General features: G+C 47.6%; 1 protein-coding gene across 1 annotated transcript in view; it reads left to right on the top strand.

Annotated features, from left to right (window-relative positions):
- The first annotated feature begins 309 nt into the window (after positions 1-309).
- Positions 310-20,672, top strand: part of LOC146194887 (uncharacterized) — a 73,969-nt gene continuing 53,606 nt past the window's right edge. The window contains exons 1-2 of the mRNA XM_084596658.1: positions 310-751; positions 18,413-18,651. Of these exons, the coding sequence (XP_084452784.1) occupies positions 310-751; positions 18,413-18,651 (681 nt within the window). The remainder of the gene's footprint in view (positions 752-18,412; positions 18,652-20,672) is intronic.

Genomic DNA, 20,672 nt, shown 5'->3' with positions numbered 1-20,672 from the left:
CCCAGAAGATGCGCCCCTGACTCACGTCCATCTCTGGCTGCGGCCGTCGCTGTCGCATTTGTCTGCCGGTCACTTGCGAGTGGTCCACTGTGTTCATCGTCGACGATGTCTTCTGCGGCTACACGCTGCATCACCCGTCTGTTTCTCAGCGTGGTGCTAGTGTGTTCCGTTGGTGCCCGTGCCGCTGTTAGGGACAATGGTGCGGCTGATGTGGCGTATGTCAAACTATTTAAAGAAAATTTTCAAGAAGAAACTGGAATACCGAGGCAGACGAACCAGGGCCGAGGGCTTCAACAGGCTGCATACCCCATGACGTCGGAGTACCGCTTCTTCACATCACTGCGGCAGGACGAACAGCAGAGGTTGACCGGTAAGCATGCGTCTTCGGTGCCTTGGAATATACGCGATCGAAGTCACGAGTCCGTGACAGACGAGCCTCGCAAAAGCAACGCCGAACGACATTTCATCCGAAACTTCGAGCTTTCACTCCAGGAGCGCAGCGACCTTCGCGATGGCCTGGCTCCATGTCGCAGCAAAAGACGAAAGAGAGCCTTTGATCTGGAGACTGAAAGCCGGGTAGCTTGGAGCGACCCCGAGGGCGCTTTGTCCAATGTGGCCGACTGGGTTGTGCGGAAGTTGTGGATGCCCATTCAGGAGCTAGCTGGCAACGGCACCTTGTCTTCCAAGTGTGTGTCCGGACTGCTATCTGTGTACAGCGGAGTCAAGCACGGGCAGCTCTGGGCGCTCAAATGTAAGTTTACCTTTATTAATATGAGAAATTCATCACAAATGTTCCGCAAACTCCAAACAACAGGTCGTTACACATGAGTGGACTTTCGGAACGGCTACTCAGTGGTTTATAGCGATACTAGCTGCATGATTTCCCACTAAATGACATTCACTTAACGTCGAAGATAACGCTGTCGTAGCCATCTTGCAGTACCTGCTGAAACTTTACCAGTCAAGTCTGCACATCGTGTCAAAGGCGGCAAGTGACATGCCTCGGTAATGCACACTTCTAATGCACCAGTTTCATCCTACATGGAACTTTTTCCGACTGCTAGTGACCACGCTGTCGGGCTATAGAGAGTGCAGAAAAAGCGATCAAATGTCGCCTTCGTACAGACAATTTTGCGAATAACAAATGAAGCAGTGAAGTGACAATATGAAGGGCGACCTTATGTGCGCTAGTAAATTTGCACTTGCTAAAATTTTGTGTCATCTGTAGGCCCAGAGTGAAATGAACTAAGCACCATGTGTACGCTTGAAATGTGTATTGCTGCATTCTCAACATCATCCGCAGGCTGCAGGGTAAGAATACAGTTCGGTTTCAATGTTCGTCGCGCGATGCAATCCAGCCGACGACTACCGGAACTTCATAATTTTACGGTGTTCTCTTCTCATATCGAAACTCCTTAATCATCGATGGCTTGCACCGATCTAGATGATTTGTCATTAAGCGTCTCTATTGTTCTTAACTCCACATGAAAAGCCTATTACCATAGAAAATGCTGCGTAAGAGAGAGAGAGCAATTTACAGCACCGAAAAGAACAGTCTCCACTGCACTTCGCTTTAATCTAGCGGCTGTCATTTGTGAATACTGTTGGATACTGAGTTCATTTCGCAATGCACTTCAAATAACCCGACGCGAAAGCTTGACGGCGCTAATTGTAACATTAGAAATTATTACCAATTCAGCGCTGTTTGCCGTCTTTGCAGTAACCAACAGAGCGTATTGAACTTTGCGAAGAGAAATATAGCATTATTTAATATAAGGCCTGGCACAGTAACACCTAATTCTCTCAGACTCACTCATACCAATGATTAGCCGTTCTTTTTTGGAGTGTTATTTTTCCTCCTTTACAACAAGCGTTGAGTTAAGCTTCGCGGAAGCTATTTGCTGGATGTTTGCCCTGAAATGTTTATTGTGTTCCCTGAGCAGTACTCACGTTTCTACTGCACGGGCATCTAAAAAGGAGCTAGGAGGCACAAGGCTCTTTTAAAAGATTTCGGCTGTGTGGATCTATCCGTTGATGTGGCTGCCTCGTACAGTTTCAAAGGTTCCCTTCTTATATGGCAGCCCCAACCTACGTATATGTATGATGCGACAAGTGCACAATATATAATTGATGTCTGACACTACCACATTCAATGTGTACATTTCAACATTTTTAGTTAGAATTAAGGCATCACGCAAACACACCGTAAGCACTTCGAAACATATGTGTATGGCAGGCAACTGCTTTATTTTTCTCGGTAAGCACCACGACCTTGATCAAGAAAAGCATGGTTGTTCTGGTCACTTGGTTTTACCGAAATAGTGATTTCCGATGTATAGTGCTAGTGCTCAAGCTTTGCTGGTGAATATAGTTAGAGGTACTTCCTTCTTTGCCTAATACCGTTTACTACTATTATACATAAAGTTATTGGTAACCTAGCAACGTATGTGACAAGCTAAAACACTGGGTTCACTTTGGCAACTAGCATGTAGCCATTTTGTTCATCCCTGTGGTCGACTTCTTTATATGCTTCCACAGCTTCATCACTAGGAGCTCACCGCTAAAGGGCAGCAAAGGAAAAAGCACCTAAAAAATTCAAACCTAGCCCTTTATAAAGTCCAGTTGAAACCTCTAATCAGTTTTTCTTGTATTGTTTACCTTAAACTTGAACTATTGCGCCCTACTTTTGTGGTCACCTAGACGCATTGCTACACTCTAGCATGGCCAGACGTTATCTGCCCTTTTAGTACTATACTGAAGATATATGCTACAATAGATTACATATATTAGGGCCTTGATATGCAGCCCTCCCAGACGAAGACTTCGCAGTTTAGAAAACCGCTCTTCTGCGAACGAAAACGCACGCCCCAGAATAAGAAATGGCCGCTGTTTACAAAGCTGCACAAAGGTCGCGTTCTTAATTGTGTCGAATTTATTCCTCAAGAATGCACCTTCAACGCAAGGACAGTCACCGACAATGTGATTAAGATTCAGCTTGGGTGCTCCGCTCCATCTTTCCCCGAGAAAGTTTCAACTGACGCAAGGTCAAACAAAGCACGGACGCCGCGGACATAGCCGCGAACGCATTAGCCGCAATGACCAGCCATCGGTCACCGAATAATGTCCATGATGATTTTGACCGCTCACTGTGACTGCCCCAAATTCCAAAAGTAATAAGTGCTGCCTAAGACCGCTATACTCATTCACGCTCCGAAAGTGCACACGTGGATGCTGTCATTATAGCTCTGCTAGAATGCACACACGGCTGGCTGTACATTTAAGCGAATATACGCAGACTCCGAAGGTCTGTGCGTACTTGGAGAAATGTGCAGCGTCGTGGATCTGAAGTGCCCTACATCAGAGAGCCACGCCATCATTACGGGTGAATCACGTCGCTGTGATGCCATTATTTTGGAAAGTGAGAACGAGGAAATGATACAACAGTCGCATATTGCTAGTATTTACCTGTGAGGAGGAAAATAAACACTAAAAAGTGGTATGAATTTTAATTCAGGACTCTACAGTGATGAACAGCCGTCATCTAAGCACAACACAGCCCAAAGTGTTCGCTTCCCGGCTGTTTAGCGGGACTTCCTATCTGACGCTATAGTGAGGATTGAGGACACGAGTTCCTTCCCGTTTGGAGAGGTTATGGTCACTGAGGATACAAAACTTCGCGCACGCTTTGAGGTTCGGGATCGCACCTCATGGGCTGCATACTTTTAACGTGGGCTGCATGTAACTAACAAAAAATGATAGGCTTAACGTCAGGGCACGAGAAAAGAGCATGCGTGCCGTACCAGATGACACATTCACGGGTTGAGGGCTAAGGCCAAAATTTAACACAGCAGACAAACGCACACAGAACAGATAATCAATGGTTCGTTATCATGACAGAGTGGACTCCAGTGGATAGGATAAATAACAAGGTGGGAACACAAAGTCATGTTGGCGGATGAGATTATGCAGGTTGCAGAGACATTTGGCCTCAGCTGGAGCAGGAGAGGATATAAGGGTGTTGAAGGGGAGGTGTTATCGAACGATGGGCACAAGGCGAGTTCTTGAAATAAATTCCTTCTGGCCTTAAATGCATTCAGATTCGCACCGCATAGTTCATGATATTTTCGACTAAGTGAGAATAAAGGACTAGTTTAGGCATCTTGTTTTCATTAGCGCATTTCATTGTTCTTGCAATGGTGGCAGGGGAGTTAATGAACAGGTTAAGTTACCTTTAGAATGGCCTGCTGGCAATCCCTACGCCTGAGTTGCTGATTTCAGGGAATGCTTCGTTACCAGTGTTCCATGAGGATGACGTCCTCTAAATATTTTGAGTGTTGTTACACATATATCTGCTAAATTCTGAAGTCGTAGTGTGCATGATGCGCGAAACACCGTCCAACAGAATGCTCATTCTCCTGATGTTGTCCAGAATTGTCTCAACTCTCACAAAAAAATGAGGACGCCTGGACGGAAATGGTTCATGTAGCCCCTTCCAAAGTTCTCGTCCTGTGAGACAGCCACTAAAGTTTAATACTGAATTGTGCCTAGGTAGCAGCCAGACGTAAAGCTTAGTGGGTTAGCTATGGGTTGTGTTTATGCAGCTCATTATTTTTGGGCTGGTATCTCTTACCGCTGATGCGGACACAAATATTCACCGCATATAAACGGCGACAAAATACAGTCGATGACATTTACCCAAATTATTGTTCGCAAAAATTCTGAGAAATGTCTGTAATTTGTTCTGAACATATGGATATGTTTGAAAATATTCTGTCAAACAGGCATTCCCTCTAGAAGTGTTCACTGACCATAGATAGGATCACATGCGGACAGATCGAACCACCTGGCCGGCGTTATGCACCGCAGCCGATGTATTAGACGACTATAGAATGTCTTCTCATGGCAGGGGCGTGTCAGGGAAGGGAAATAATTACGGGTAATTTATCATTTCTCATTTAGCGCACTAGTGACATAGGTAGGTTAATAATCAAGAACCTCTTTCCCCTCCCCTCAGGCTCAAAATTCCCGCTGAGATTAATTTGAGAACAAACCGCGTCCCTCGTTATAGCGTCGATTCGTGGTATACACCAGTTTCGACGAGCGCCAATAGGTGCGAAAGCTGTACCGAGCCTGCCCAGACTGCTCAGATCTTCCGTAGTGGGTGCTGCCTAGCAGCCTACCGTTTAACTCACTTGATTGGCGCAGGAGTGTGGAGGGGCGGCTTCGCACCGATGCTTCCAGACAGGGTGTTTCACTGTAGCAAGCCCGTTTGTTTACGCTCATCAGGGTCGCTTAACCGAGCGCGGATAATAAGAAGATGAGCCGCTAAAGACCTGCTTGTTATTACCCTCGAACTTCGCACTGCAAGACATCCATTTGAATACAATGGCCAAGCTCCGACGCACGACTTAGGCGCTGCCAAAACAGGCAGCGTCGATAGCAAAGGCTCATCTCGCGCGCAAATAAGACAATGTGATATGTCGCTGCAAAAATAATAACAGACAGAATGCCGGAATCATCTTCGGATGTTTTTGCAGGCGTTAAGAGGGAATTCGGGATTGAGGAACGAACGAGCCAGTCAGCGAAACACAAGCAGAGCTAAGGATGCTTATAGCGTACAATTAGCATGGCCCTTCGTGTCGGCCTCATGGCGCATATGCACTTCTTGCGACACTTACATAAATACAGAAGTTCGTCGATAACACAACAGATACTTGTTTCGCTGTTTGCGTGGCTGTAGGAGTATGTCTCTCGTGCACTGCTACAAATGCTCGGTTGGGGAGGGTGACCCCGAACGACGCCGACTTCGTGCACCGCTAGCATTTCCGGATTTTAGTAACGTTCTAACCTTCTCAAGCAGGGCTTCCGGTCACCTCATCCAAACATGAAGTAACGATGATTACAAAAAAAATGTTAAAAGAACGCTCAAGCCTTGCCTTAGGCACAGACGCAAAACCTTTCATTCTGCGGACACGTTTATAATTTTTTGCTTAAGCTGGCTTAAGTGGACTGCTACACTTGTCAGAGGTCCACATACCGTCGGTTCGAATCGCTGTTGGAGTCTATACTCCAACTTGGTTAGAAGGTGGGTGATAAATGGCGAGCGAAATATTATGGCACCACCCTGAACCCTGCTCAAAGGTACGGTTGCCTCATAATTTTGATAAGAAATAACGTGCGTAGTTTCTCCGACACCATACTTCTATATTTGGCCTTCTCGGACTACCCTGCCGCTTTGCGTAATAATACAATTGAAGGCTACTTTCCGCGTTGTGTTTAATGTGTAACTCCTGCATTCTGTCTTTCAACTATGCGCGTATAAAATCAGAAGCCACACCTCTAAGGAAAGGACATGAAAAATGAGTTGTATTAAACGTATTGCATGTTTTTACTCTAATTAAGATAGGGGTTTTGATAACCAACAAGGTGTTGCAGGACAGGAAACATCTCTGCAATATATATACATAGAGAGAGAGAGGGAGTTTAGATATCTGTTTTCCTTTATTAGCAGTGGTAAATCAATTCATATTCTCCCAAGTTGACTGGTATAACCCTCGTTTGTCTGCAGTCATAGCTTCCGCATTTGTAGATTTAGTGCACATGAGTTTATTCTACCTCGCAAACGTTCTACGCTGGACACACGACGCTGAAACCACGATCACCACCTGGAACTCTGTGTGCGCAACTGCCAGAAAGAAAACATGAAACGAACCCGCTGGTATACTATCAATGGTGTAATAACATTACAGGGGCGCGAAATGTCGCCAGACTCATTGGACGAATCTACGCCCGCATGCAGGCGATTGTTTTTATCTCCAAATTTATTCGCAGAGGCTAGGCGTGGAACGCTGAGCGAAGGCAGAAAAAATATGGAGGTTTAACTCTTCTAAACGTAGATAAAAGGCAAGGGCTCGGAGCGTGATACCAGGCTCAAGGTCAAAGGTCTTAAGGGTAATTGGGCATCGCGGTGTCAAGCGGCATAGTTACATTTTTCTGGCGTCAAGGTCAAATTGTTCCACCCGATGACCTTGGCGAAAGATGACGTAATACAACTGTCGCACTAAATAAATTACAAGGGTTCAACGCTGCTGAACCAAATACTGAACGGAAGCATTAACGGTGAGTGACCGAACGTTCTTCTTCTTCTTCTTCTATTTTTCTTCTCCCTCAGGCCATATATAAAGCCCCGCTTTAACCAACACATATGAACGTGCCTTAGTGACCTATATAAATAACATGAATGCCAGGGTCCTACCAGGCTGATTCTGACATAACCGTCCCATGTGAAACGAGAGACCCAAGTTGGCAGCTCCTGCCAGCCCGTGTGTCACGTGGAGTGTGACGTCACAGCGTCCCGTGGAAAACGTAACTGCGGCCGGGTCACGCGAAGGCTTGAAAGTGCGAGTAGTATTGCTTTCGCAATAAAACTTTGTGTTGTGTGGGCGTGGATAGTGAGGAGGGGAGGGCGAGGGGAATTAAGCTTTGCCTTTGAAGGTATTGTGCGATAGCGGTAACAGTTCCCGTCTGCAGCTTCACTTGTGGATCTTCGGTTGTGTGTATGCTTTTTTCTATTCCCTTACTCTCCAGTCATTTGGTTCATGCTTCTGTTATCTCGCACATATTTATTAGCATAAAGTCATACCGACTCGTGAGCTACTCATTTATTTGAAAGACCACCCAACGTAGATGTCTATAAGCCCCACTTTAACCAAGCAGTACGGATGTGCCTGCGTGGTCTAGAACATCTTAACTTAGCTATACGCCAACAAAACAGAAACATTTGTTGTGCCTTTTTATGTTCTTCCTTTGCATTTTGTTAGAGCACATCTGCGTTAACATGACTGAAGACCAACTCGCCCCAGTGTGAAGCTTTGATGGCCATGGGAGTAGCTCTAATGCTAGCCTTGCTCATCGCCCTGGGGTTCCTCAAGGTTCAGTTTCATCTCACCCACCAAACGAAGACGTATCAATTCGTTGACAGCTCCAGCCGTGTCATATAGTCTCGATAGGTCGCGAAAGTCAGCGATCAATCAGTACGCACCCATGTCAGCAGCCATTTACCATCTGCTCAAGACGACCGCAAGGCCAAACTTGCCAGGCTTCCTGCAGAACTAGACCTTCAGCGCTATTCAAAGCGCTGGCATTCAAAGAAAACTTCCATGATACTCCAGTCCAGATCCAAAACGTTGAGATTCTTTCAAATACGAACGCACTGGCTCGACACACCAACACTAATCCACAAATGCGATCAGACTAGCTGAGAGGTAAGAATAAAAAGAAATATTGTCTGTTAAGCATAAATAGTAACATTGTGGGACTGCCCTTAGATGGCATGGGCAAAAAGAAACCAGGATTGCACTAAGTAACGGAGGCAGTAAAGCTGAGCGGCGCCAGGTCGAACCGGTTCAAACCGGGCACCAGCTACCCTTCTCATCTGGATGCTCGCCAACTGTTTGCGAATGGGAGTGAGTCCCAAGTGAGTCCCTCATAAAGGTCAGCGTCATGCGTTTCGACGCAGCATCAAGAACAAGCACACCGCACCACAGATCAAGGAAAAAGCAAACGGCCGTTTATTTTTATCTCGCAACCGAAAACCGGGTAACTATCAGTAGAGGCTCAAGGGTTTCGATTTTCCTCTGCATAGGCGTACGCAAGCGTTCTCTCTTTTTTTTATTATTATTCGAGGTATTTGCTCAGACGTCCGTTTGAATAATTCCAGATTGAGAACAGCGACTGAGGTTGCGCCGGCTTGTTTGCCGCTTACGGTGTTTTACTTGATGGTGCTTTTTATCTATCCCTAAGCTGTAGAAGTCGATACTCTCCGCCATATATTCTGCTTCATACACTCTCCCTTCCAAACTCTTGTGAAATTGTTCATGATGCGGAAACGTCAGGGCAAATAAAAAAATTGATAGTGGCTTAGGTTGGTTAAGCCTGGATACCAAAAGCGAAAAGCTTCGGCGATGCCATGGCTTAGCTAGTGGTTCCTTTTCGTAGCTGTGGCTTACCTTGTTGTTCACGGTTGCACCTGATAGATATTCCATGGCTTATCATCACGGTGAAACAATGATTACAGCCGTGCATCACATAAGATTAAACTTTATTCCGATTCCATATCATCACTGTTACACTTCTGTATAGACATAAACACAGCCCGGTGAAAGCGCGCGGCACCAGCTGCACCCTTGTCAACCGGCGGAGTCGCGGCGGCGGTTGCGGCGGCGACGGCGGCTCCCACCACCTGCGCCTCTCCTGTGACGTCACGTGATTTGCGCATGCGCAGCTGTGGCTTTTATTGCGAAAGCAATACTACGCCAGGTCAAACCGCTCAACGCTGTGTGCCGTGTCCGTGTCCATGACCGTGGTCCCCTGACAGGAGCTGCCAACTTTGGTCTCTCGTTTCACATGGGACGGTTATGTCCGACTCAGCCTGCCAGGACCCTTGCATTCACGTTACCCCTATAGGCCACTAAGGCACGTGTATACCGCTTTATATATGTTTCTAACGACGAAGCACACGCGAGACTCGGAGTTGACTAGCCTAGTGAAGCTTTTCTATTCAAAAACCATGACTATTGGCAAAGTTCTTCCAACTATTTAATCAATTCCATGTAGTCATTCTGGTATTGTTTCAATCGCGCACGTAAGTTTCACGTGATATTAATTGCAACATCGCAGGAGGCCTGTGTTTGAACTGCACGTCACAAGCTGCGGTGGCAAAGCAGTTTCCGATCTTAATGAGACTCGTATTAATTTAGCCTTAGCAAATTTCCAGCACAGGTGTCAGCCAATAAATGAGCCTAAGCCCAATTAAAAATTCTGTTTTAACCCTCAAGTTGCCAGTTCGTTGTTAATCTTAGAATGTCTTATTAATTTTGTAGGCATGTCGTAACAAAAAAGGAAATATAAGCCGAGCTGCGAACGAGCCACTATTTAATGGGGCCAACTTTACAAGAGGAACAGCCCCACATTATAGATACACACCTGCAGGATCCATGGCCCCATTCAAGGCTACCTTCGCAGTTGAAAGCATTGTGTCCAATTACCATAGGCGGGTTCTTTTGGGGCGGTTTTATTTGCTATATACTATCACAAATACTCAAATTCGCTCTAATTTCGCCCCCTTTCACCTTCTTTAAAAAGCTCAAAGGTAGATGCAAACCAGATATGCGAACGCCAATTGTAAATAAGTGGTATCATGCGCGACGTGCACGAATGGCGGCCGCCAGTCAAGCGCGCTTTGTTTGTACGCAGGACATTTCTCAGATGCAGACATTATTTCAGAAGCGAACTTTTATTCGTGAAAAAATGAAGTGCACTTCCTACGGTTCAAGTACAGCCTTCCCTTCGCACCCATCCTCGCTGATCACGCGGTGCGGACTTGAAAGCTACGAAACCGTGCGGGTGCCGCTCTGATAACCGCGGAGCCCCGTTAGCTCAGCGGCAGATTGAAAACCGGCTTCCGGAACATGACTGAGACATGGGGTGAAAAGGGTTCATTTACGAACAAGTTAAGGCCGAACCACTTGGCAGCGTCTCATCGGCGCCACGTCAGCGTCTTGACTATCGGCGTCGCCGAAGGCACAGTTCTGGCCTTTGAAGCGAGGCGACGCTGAAAGACGCGGGCATCTGGCGGTGCCAAATCTCGCGTCAAAGCCGAAAATGATTCGCAGGTGAGGACCAATGACAAGCCACGCATGGGCAGTTGCAGCACCCATCTCCACTGGCGCAACTCGTTTCCGCGGAAAGAAGAGCTCCTCTTTTGTCCGCGCCCATGCCTGCGCCTTTGTTCCCCTTGCCAACCCCCCCCCCCCCCCCAATAAGTTCCCGTCGTTGCTGAATAGGGCGATTTTAGCTACGGATGGGGGGAAATTGTTCGAACTTCCAGGATCCCCTCGTGTCTTGGATTGCAGACGCCAGTTCGAATGCCGTCATGTGTTTTTTTTGGTATGAGATGAAGAATGAGCTAATGATTAAATGAATGGAAAAAGGTTGGCTGATTTTATGAAGTCCAAAAGTGAGCGCTGATGTGTTCCCTGCGTCCAAGCGAGATACGAGGCAGGATTGCTTGCTTAAAGGCCAGCTATCCTCAAGAGCCGGATTCGTGTTAGTTTCAGAGCTGGGCAGACCCACAACACAGCAAATGGCGAATGTCGGCTTCAACGTTTTTGTCTTTACATATCGGACACCCTGGGCGCGGATGTAAGTATCGGAAGTGAGACCGCGTCCGAGTGACAGCTGGTGTGAGGGCAACCCCGATCCGGATCCTCCTAAGCGCAACCTCCTCTGCACGGCTGAGACTGCGGTGGAGGGATACCGCACACGTAGATATAAGAGCACGTGTGCATCGGTGGAGGTGTTTCTTTTTTGATAAAAGGAGGGTAGCGTCGTCCACAACAAGGAGCCGTGGTAATGATGAGTCTCGGGTCACGCGGCGCATCACTAAATCTGCTTGACTTCGGGAAGGCAGAAGGTCCCGTGGGACTCACTCAATACGTACTGACTGCGGGATGCGCGCCGCAAGCTGGTGAATGTCTTGAGATATTTTGGGGCAATGGCTGACACGTCGGAGCAAACGTACCGCTTGAAGTGCGTCAGTGCGGATGACAACTTGGGCCGTAGGGAGCATAGTAATGGTGGCCACGGAGCAGAGCGCCTCCTGAACTGCCACGAGCTCAGCGCAAAAAGATGTAGGTTGTTCCGAAAGTTTGAACGTAGAAGTCTGATTCAGGCTAGGCCTCCACGGACAGTAGATTGCTGTTTTTGCTTCACAGTCGTATGCTTGCATCCACGTACACTACAATAGATCCTTGAGACAGGTGAGCATCTTGCTCTCCAAATCTCTGGCGAAGGGACGATGCCGAGTTGCCAGACGTTGGTCTGCGGTTATCTGCTGGCTTGTTGGCTTGTTATTGCCACCCTGTACAAACTTTCAAAGAGGAAGGAATGGCGCAGGTGGCTGAAGAATAATATTTGAAGTTGCAAGTGCTTGCATAAAATGTGATTAAGAGGCTTTAAGTCTGCGCGCAACACGGCACTACTGCACCAGCTCATCGATGGTGTTGAGCTGCGCATTCTCCAGTAATGCTACGACCGGAGTGATTCATGGAAGGCATGCAATGACGTGCTCTTGTCAAATGTTGCAACGAGGCTTGATAAACAATACGTGGTTGCAGCACCGCCCTCACCTACTGGCGTGCAACAGACGAGCCAGCGCCACCGTTTTAGGAGCCATTCTTCTAATCAAACCCATAGTCTGAATAGATTGCTTTTTCGCCTTAGAAAGCCAAGCAGTCGCTGATCCTGACTGGTGAATCGTTAAGCCCAGAATGTTTACGCTCGGACTTTCCTGCAGTGGGGTACCTGATAGACAGAGACGAATTGTAATTGCAGTATGTTTATGGCGTCCTCAGCGGTTAGCGACATACGTGTATGTAGATTTACATACGGAAAGCTGAAGACCAATGGACGAAGCGTAATCCGAGGTAATGTCTAAAGCTGAATGAAGGGCAGCCTCCTGAGTGAACAGATCTTGGTGAGTGCTCCATACAGTGATGTCATCAGCATATGGCAAAAACTTGATTTCCGGGATGTCATGCAAGCGCCATGCCAGTGAGATGAAAGCAATATTAAACAAGGTCGGTGACAATACTGATCCCTGGGGCACGCCACGTAGTGAAACGAATGGACCAACTGTATCACCGCTGAGGCGTATTGCAAATGTTCTTCGTCCAAAAATGATGCGACAAAGGTGCGTACTTTCGGAGAGAGATGGAGCATGTCATTGGCGTTCAGGATTGCAGTATGACTGGTGTTGCCGTACGCTTTTTCAACGTCCATTGCCAATATGGTACCCACATTGCGGCTGCGGGTAGATGGCAATACTTCTGATGCCACTAACCCCAACCCGTCCTCCGTACCTATGTATGGACGAAATCCAATTTGAGCTGGGGGGTAAAAACCATGCTGTTCCAGCCACCAAGAACGTCGTGTAGCCAGCATTTTATCTGCAAGCTTGCACAGCATTGATGTTAAGGAGATTTCTCGCAAGTTGGCGAGGTCTGTTGGGGGCTTTCCTGGTTTGGGAATATTGATCATGACAGCGGATTTCCAGCTCTCAGATACGACACCATGCAGCCATACATTGTTTATAGTGTCTAGTAGCTGAGTGAGTGCAACGGCACTCAGGTTCTTGTAAACCTCATACTGAATTTTGTCCGGGCCTGGCGCTGTTTTTTGGTTTCGCCTCATCAATTGCAGCCAGTAGCTCAGGCATAGAAAAGGGACTCGCAATTCCATCTGCTTCAGCAGCAGATGGTACTTTGTATGCATCTGCAGGGATACCTGCCAAATTAAAATAAGCACGCCGAGCGACGACGCTCATAGACGAGACGCTGACGCGACGCCTAAGAAACGCTGCCATGTGGTCGGGCCTTTAGAGCGCTAGAGAGGTCTTTATTGGATTTCTGCGTGCGCACCGCAGCTAGATTGCTGACAAGCCTGCTGCAGTTGTTAGGTGTGGAGGAGCGCCAATGAGGATCTGGGAAAGCGTTTTGTGTTGGAGCTGAAGGTCCTACCCGGACACGGGGCCGCCGCGCGATAGCACCACAAGAGTGGGCTGCATCAAGCGCAGAGGGTCTGTCGCGCCGTGTAGCAGTCAGCTAACGAGGCGTGAAACCTTCATGAGCGCACAAGAAGCCTGAGGACGTACAAAGCAGTCAAAAGTTCTCAGGCAACAGGGTCTGCTTTCAAGCAGTATTGTAAGGCAGCTACGACGTCCCCATGTCTGAAAATACTTGTAAAGGTTAGAAGAAACATTATTCTAACCTTTGAGATACCTGATAGCACTAATGGGATCGGAAGTACCAGAATATTTATCTTTTTAGTGCATTTCTATTTACACTTCAGGAAGGAGGCCAAAAGGCACGACGCCTGACGTGGGCCTTCCTTCCTGCGGGAAGCAAATTGCGTTTGGCACATGTATACAAAACAAGCAAATACAATGTGTGCAGTGGTCATCATGACATCAGTTTCCACAAGCACATGAAACAAAATTCATTTCAAAAATACCAATACCTGAACCTAAAGTGTTCTGAATAAATAAGAAAAAAAACAACATTAAACCATCACACGCCACTACTGCTGGTACAGCAATATACGATGAACATACAAGAGCGAAAAGCTGTACAATGCATGTTACAGTAAATTAAGATTTCTTGAAAAGAAGCAATGATGAAATATAAGAAGTTATGAATGGAAAGAAAAAAAAAAGAATCATGTTCACTGATATGAATGCACAGTATATCACAGGATGTACCAAAACGTCATGCAGTCAGCAGTGCAATCACTTTTCCCTTGTAGATTTTTTTGCTTTTACATTAGTGGAAGAGGTCATGGATATTCTGGTTTTCATTTCAAAGGGCTGTCATTTGATATCTAATCGTTTTAAACCCGTAATTCGTTCTTGCTTTTGGTGTTCTTATTTCCATATGCCGAAGGTGATATGGATTTTGAGGTAGTTTAGGCATTACAAAAACCTGAGGTTCAGAATGAGCTGTATTATACGTTTCAAGCGCTAGCCGAAGAGTTTTTAACTGAAACATGGTTAGTAGCCCTAAGCTGTTCCATCACTGGTCCCTGGCCTCTGGCCTGGGAACTTTTGACTACCCCTGTACATTCTCTGCAATGTAGTCATATCGATACAGAACGTGTTTCACCCGTAACCGAAAACTACAGACAGCCGACATCAAATCTACGGAAATCTCCGCTCGCCAAAGATGAGACTTTACCGCTGTAGGTGAAATCGCACCTCGTTCCGTATTTTTGCAGTTACATTATGGCGGCCCGGAACCCCGTAGCAGTATACGGCCGCGCAGCATGCCAGCCATACTTGGTACGTGCACTCCACGAGCAGAAGAACGAACTAGTTAACGGCTTCGCCTGGCAACAGATTCAGGTATCGCACAGTCTTATACTGCACACCCGGAAGCTGGAAGCTGGAAGAGGCCAGCTAAATAACGAAGAAGCGCTTCAGGAGGAATGCATTCCGAAAACATGCACAATGTCCTCTTTACCACCACAAAACGGAGAAGTTGGTCGCTAGCTGGCCCGTGGGAACGCCGGAGTTTAATGGGGAGAATGCCCCTGGTAAGGCGATACATGAAATATGTACGCTTGCTTCCAAGTCCGCTGTGAGGAGCCTCCTGGGCCTAACATTAGCAGGATCATACTGGCAGATGAAGAGGAAGACTTCGAGTGAGAAGCTTAACCAGTTTTTTTTAACGAAGGAGCCCAAACCTCATCGATGTACGCTTCCGCTTACAGCGACGTTCAAGGCAGGTGGCTGCAAGGGCGTAAACGGGCGATAGAGACAAACCATGGCACGCGGTGAGATACGTGCTCCGGACGAAGTGGTGGAATCGACTGCTCAAAAAGTATGACGTCAGGCTACGAATGAGAGGCTTATGTCAGAGCTCCACGCCACTTCAGCCCACTTGACGTCAAAGGCTGAGGCTACGATGCCCAGGTCGGGGATGCCGAGGCCTCCCCTATCCTAGACAGCTTCACCAAAGGCTTTTGACCGGAACTCCTCCCCAAAGGAAACGGAAAAGGATCTGCTCCAGAGCTCCGTCCGTGCCGACACATAGTACCCCAAAACGACTTCAGGTGTCTACAGAAACAAGTGTGACAGATACAGCACATTTCCCTTCCTATGAACCAATTAATAATGCTAAAGACTCTATGATCATGGTGAAAATCTCGCGTTGGCGAAATTCGTCCGCAAGAAACGTCAGCGAGAATTCACGAGTAACAGATACTGAGCATTTTATTTCTTGTAAGCCAATTTTAAAACCTCTCTGAACATTGATGCATTCAACGTAACGCTTCCTACGTTCGACAAGGAGCGCGCGATGTAGCCTGTGCAGCAGCAACGCTCAGGCTTTCGCATTTCTCCGCTGCAATTTTTTCAGTGCTCTCGAAATATTTACTTTTTTTACTTGACATACCTTCCGAAATGAAATAAAAGTGTAGAGGCGGACTTCAGCCGCCACGTGAAGACCGTGGAGACCGAAGTCTGTGGGCTGGATGGTGCACAACCGAAACTGTGGGTAGCACTCTTCGACCTGTTAACTTTAGCCCCACTCCCCCTACAGTACACATGCATGACTTCCAGAACAGAAGTCTGGTGCCTCATCCGAGATGACAATGGTCAGGACATCTGCATATGCAATGACGGTGGCTGGCGGAGAACCTGGTGGCAAGGCAAATCGAGCGATCGTACTATCTTGAGAGAACCGCTGTAGAAGTGATTCGAACGCGAGCACGTAGAGGGTACGAGATAGGAATCATCCCTTCTGGACTCCACGGCCCGCCTCTAAAGTATCTGATGTATGGCCTAACACAGAAACTGGTCTGAAGTATAGAGCTTTGACCATGCGCTGGAAATAACCTATACAAGCTTCCTCCAGCACTTAGAATAAGTAAAGATGGCTGATGACATCGAATGCCTTTTATTGGTCAAAGAGCAAGGATGCCCGAGATATTTCTCTGCTGAGCCCAGAGGAAGAGGTCCCTCAGGGCGAAACCATGGAGTTGCGTAGAACAACCTGGAACGCAAGAAGCCTGATATCGACCTATTGTATTATGATATGGACCAGATATATCTGGAAAGAACTAGATGCGTCAGGAGGACAGCCACTTCTTTATTGGCTTCTAGTCGATATTCACGAGTGTGATAGGACTTCCGATTCGCACGTCTTTGTGTCTCGACTCACCGTTATAGAGGAGAGTGAACAGCCCTTCTCTATGAGTATCTGAAAGCATCCCCTCACTCAGCCGCCTGTCCACAAGGGCGGTGAAAGGCTTCCCGAGCTGTCCCCAGAACTTGACATAAAACGCCTTATCCGGGCAACTCGAACCAGGGCTACAATTCCTATGAAAAGACTTCAGTGCCACTTCGAGTTTATTCTTATCCTGTCAAGCTAGGTGGACTGCATTAGAGGGGTCTTAAATGGGAAAAGTAGCTGTGGTCGGAGGTGGAGCCTGGTAAAGAGAAGAATATAGAACTGCAGTGCATGCTTCAAGAACAGCGTCCGCCGTGTTTGCAACGGAACGCGTAACTGGGTCTACCAATTCAGTGAGGCAAGTCCCCGTGCACGCTAAACGGTGTCGAAGGAAGTGCCTATTGCATCAATGATCCCTCTCTCACTGCTCAGCTCGCGCCTAAACACTAAGGCTATTCCAGCGGCGTTGGAGCAATTTCCGGAACCGGGTGCGCAGCGAGGTATAAGCTTCGGTGACTCCTCGGCCAGCAGAAAGAGATTAGGAAAGATTAGGTTACGTCAGAGCCGATAATAATTTCCTGGCGCTCTTCGCCTGCCATCCTCACTGCCGTTACCTTGAGACAGTCATGAGCTTCAGCCCTAATGCTGGCCATCCAACCGCCGTCTATATCGGACTTGCAATTCTAAGAATATCGGAGACTTCCTTAACAATTTTTGGTTATCTCGATACCTGCTTCGAGCGAGGACATCCGGTTGTTAAGCCCTACTTGAAGTCCTAGTCTCTTAAGTGGACACTACTAGTAGTGACCGGTGCATTGGCGGCAGCGCGGTTGTCTTTTGCGACGGTGTCCGATAGCAAAAAAGCGCCCCTCATTGGTCATTTGTAGACCCATGCATACGAAATGAAATGCAAGAGCACGGGCCGGCAATAAAATGGAATTAGGAGGCTGCTCCGGTGCGCGATCTTATCGAACATAGCAGCACTTTGAAACCCACCACAGCGACTATAATGTGCAGTAAAGGTGTCACGAAAAAAATCTACAGTGCAACGCAAACTAAACTTCAGTGAATCTAAATCCAGCTGTCGCATTGTCGCCATTCACAACGCAGAAATGGCAGAATAGGGGTGGCTTCTGGGAACCCTGGAACTCACTGACTGACCGACAGACAGGCAGACCGACCTACCAACTTGCCCTGACTTGACTTGGCTTAGCTTGACTTGGCTTGGCTTGACTGGCTGCCTGGTTTGACTAGACTGACTGGCTGACTGCCTAACTGACTGACTGACTGGCTGACTTGACTTGACTTGACTTGACTTGACTGACTGACTGACTGACTGACTGACTGACTGACTGACTGACTGACTGACTGACTGACTGACTGACTGACTGACTGACTGACTGACTGACTGACTGACTGACTGACTGACTGACTGACTGACTGACTGACTGACTGACTGACTGACTGACTGACTGACTGACTGACTGACTGACTGACTGACTGACTGACTGACTGACTGACTGACTGACTGACTGACTGACTGACTGACTGACTGACTGACTGACTGACTGACTGACTGAATGAGAGTCTAACTGAGTGGCCATCAATCTCATCTCCTTCGTGTGCAGTTCTGGACGCCACGGGCAAGTTCCCGAGCGGTGTCCTCACGGCGATGTCCCCTTCCTCTGATCCGGGCTCCTACGACGAATGTCTGTCCATAGGCCACCGCGAAACCACCGAAAGCCTGCCCCGTGGCGACCGGGAGCCAGCCAGGATGGCTGGCCGGTACTGCACGGTGATGTGGGTCGCCAGTGCGGCTTCCTTAGCCAGCAAGTTGTCCGACAGCGAAGGGAGCTGGAACGACACGGTGAGTGTCCCGTTTAAGCGATGGACCGAAGGGATGATTCGAGCGTAGACAGAGCACTTCGTTTACTGGCAGAGCAATGCAGCAAACTACAGAGGCTCTATACTGAGTTCCACAAGCTGTTTGTAGCACAACGAATAGAAAGGGCGGCCAGGGCCAATCATAGTGCATGGTACACACTACGTGACAGCGCTTTTACCTTCCTGTCACTGATGGCGGCAAAGCCATAAAGTACGCGTCATCTTGACTGGACCAGATCGCCCTTGTAGGAACCGGAATATAGGTGGAACTTTTTCTCGAAAAGTCGCAGTGTAAACTCTACCCCGTCTTATATACCAGTAATTGGCTAGAAACTACCGCAGCCTTACGGTAATGTGGCGGCCGACGTCGTGGTGATGCCGCTGGGTGTCACCGGCCTGAAAAGCTTTTCCCGAACAGATGGTTGCTAACATTTTCAAAAATGCAGCATATTAAGCAGCATGAATGATGCAGCAAAGAAGGAGGTACTCGGAGTATGTGCAGCGAGAAGTGCCCGTCACTCGACACAAATTCGTACCAATCGGGTGACTGCTTGAATACGCACGTCGTCACATTTTGGCATGTGCTGTACATCAAAGATTTATATGCAAATGCAAATAAATAGTGACATTTGCGGCTAGTTGAGTCACCTTTATTTGGACGATAAATTATATTTTAGTACATTAGCTATAAATTAATTTTATATATTTCATTGTTTAGAATTTGTGAGAACAGACATAGCTATATTCCGGTTTTCGCGGTACTTTTCATAATGCTGTGCGTGCAACCTGCAGTGCCCCGTAACCGCGGAAAGTGTTCCGCAGGGCGCCAGATAAATGCTGTGTTCAGCAACTCGGGCCCGTACAAACGGGACGCGTCATTCTGAACCATTCGAATGGGGCCTTGGGGACCTCGCTGGTAACATTTCTTGCCTAGCTTATCTGGAGACAAGCCAAATTTGTAACCTACTCCACGTCTAATTCTGAAAATAGAAGTTTATGCCTCTGAACGCAGGCAGATGTTGTGTAAAAACAATACGGCAAAGCTTGCAGTGATTCTGCTACTGGGGGTACCGAAAACTCGCCTCAGTCGAAAAGTGGCCGCCCCGCCGGAGTCCAACTCCGCTTCTTCGGGCACAATAATCGAACCACCTAACCACTGGACCACTGCGACGGGTCTTTCCTCTAATGTGCTTGCGTGTTTGTCGCATATCAGGCCGGCCGTTTTCTAACGTCGTCACTGCAGACAAGCGATATTTTCCCAGATTACACAGCCAGGCAACATCACGTAGTCGAAATACGTTCGAGGCTTCATCTGTGTTTATTTCACGCCATGCTTCGAGACCCGTCATGATCAATCACCGCGTAGGTGCAGCCACCGTGCTCCCCGGTTGTATTCGATGATTTCTAGTATTGCTGTGAAATCAGCGCATGCGTGTCCAAAACACGCATTAGCAAGCTATACGTACCACACCTTCTTTCTTGAACCAACTATCCTTTACGGCATATGTGTCGCGTGCCCCCCTTCCGTGCATATCTAGAGGTTGGAGTCTATAGGTTAGTGCCACAATGCCGACCAATTCATTTTATGGAATTCTATCTTCTTACAGTCCCACTCGTCGCCATTTGTATACATGTGCCATCGAGTGTTGACAAAGCCAACAAAAAGGCAGGATTGATTTTCGCGTAATGGGCTAGTAATACCTTCGCATTACAATTGCTTGCTCCTCTCGCCGGAGAAGTGTAGGGCACGGCAAACTTCAGGCCAGGTTACGTGTCTTTCGGTAATTAACGCTACTCCTGGGAAGCGGAAAACCCGTGAACCTCCTAGATAAAATACGTTTGATTGGAAAACAAATGTTATAGGAAGAAGAAACACTGTAAGCCTATAAATGAGCACAGCCGCCAGACTACCCTCAGGGGCTTATGTTTTAAGTACGGACGTTGGCGTTGACTAAGGCACTGAAACTTGCGATGTGCACATGCAAGCTAACGATGCACCGCGTA

The sequence above is a fragment of the Amblyomma maculatum genome, chromosome 3, assembly GCF_055883805.1.
Source record: "Amblyomma maculatum isolate TAMU_Amacu chromosome 3, ASM5588380v1, whole genome shotgun sequence".
NCBI classification, from domain to species: domain Eukaryota; kingdom Metazoa; phylum Arthropoda; class Arachnida; order Ixodida; family Ixodidae; genus Amblyomma; species Amblyomma maculatum.
The sequence above is the reverse complement of the archived record's forward strand: the minus strand, read 5'-3'. Positions and strand labels throughout refer to the sequence as shown.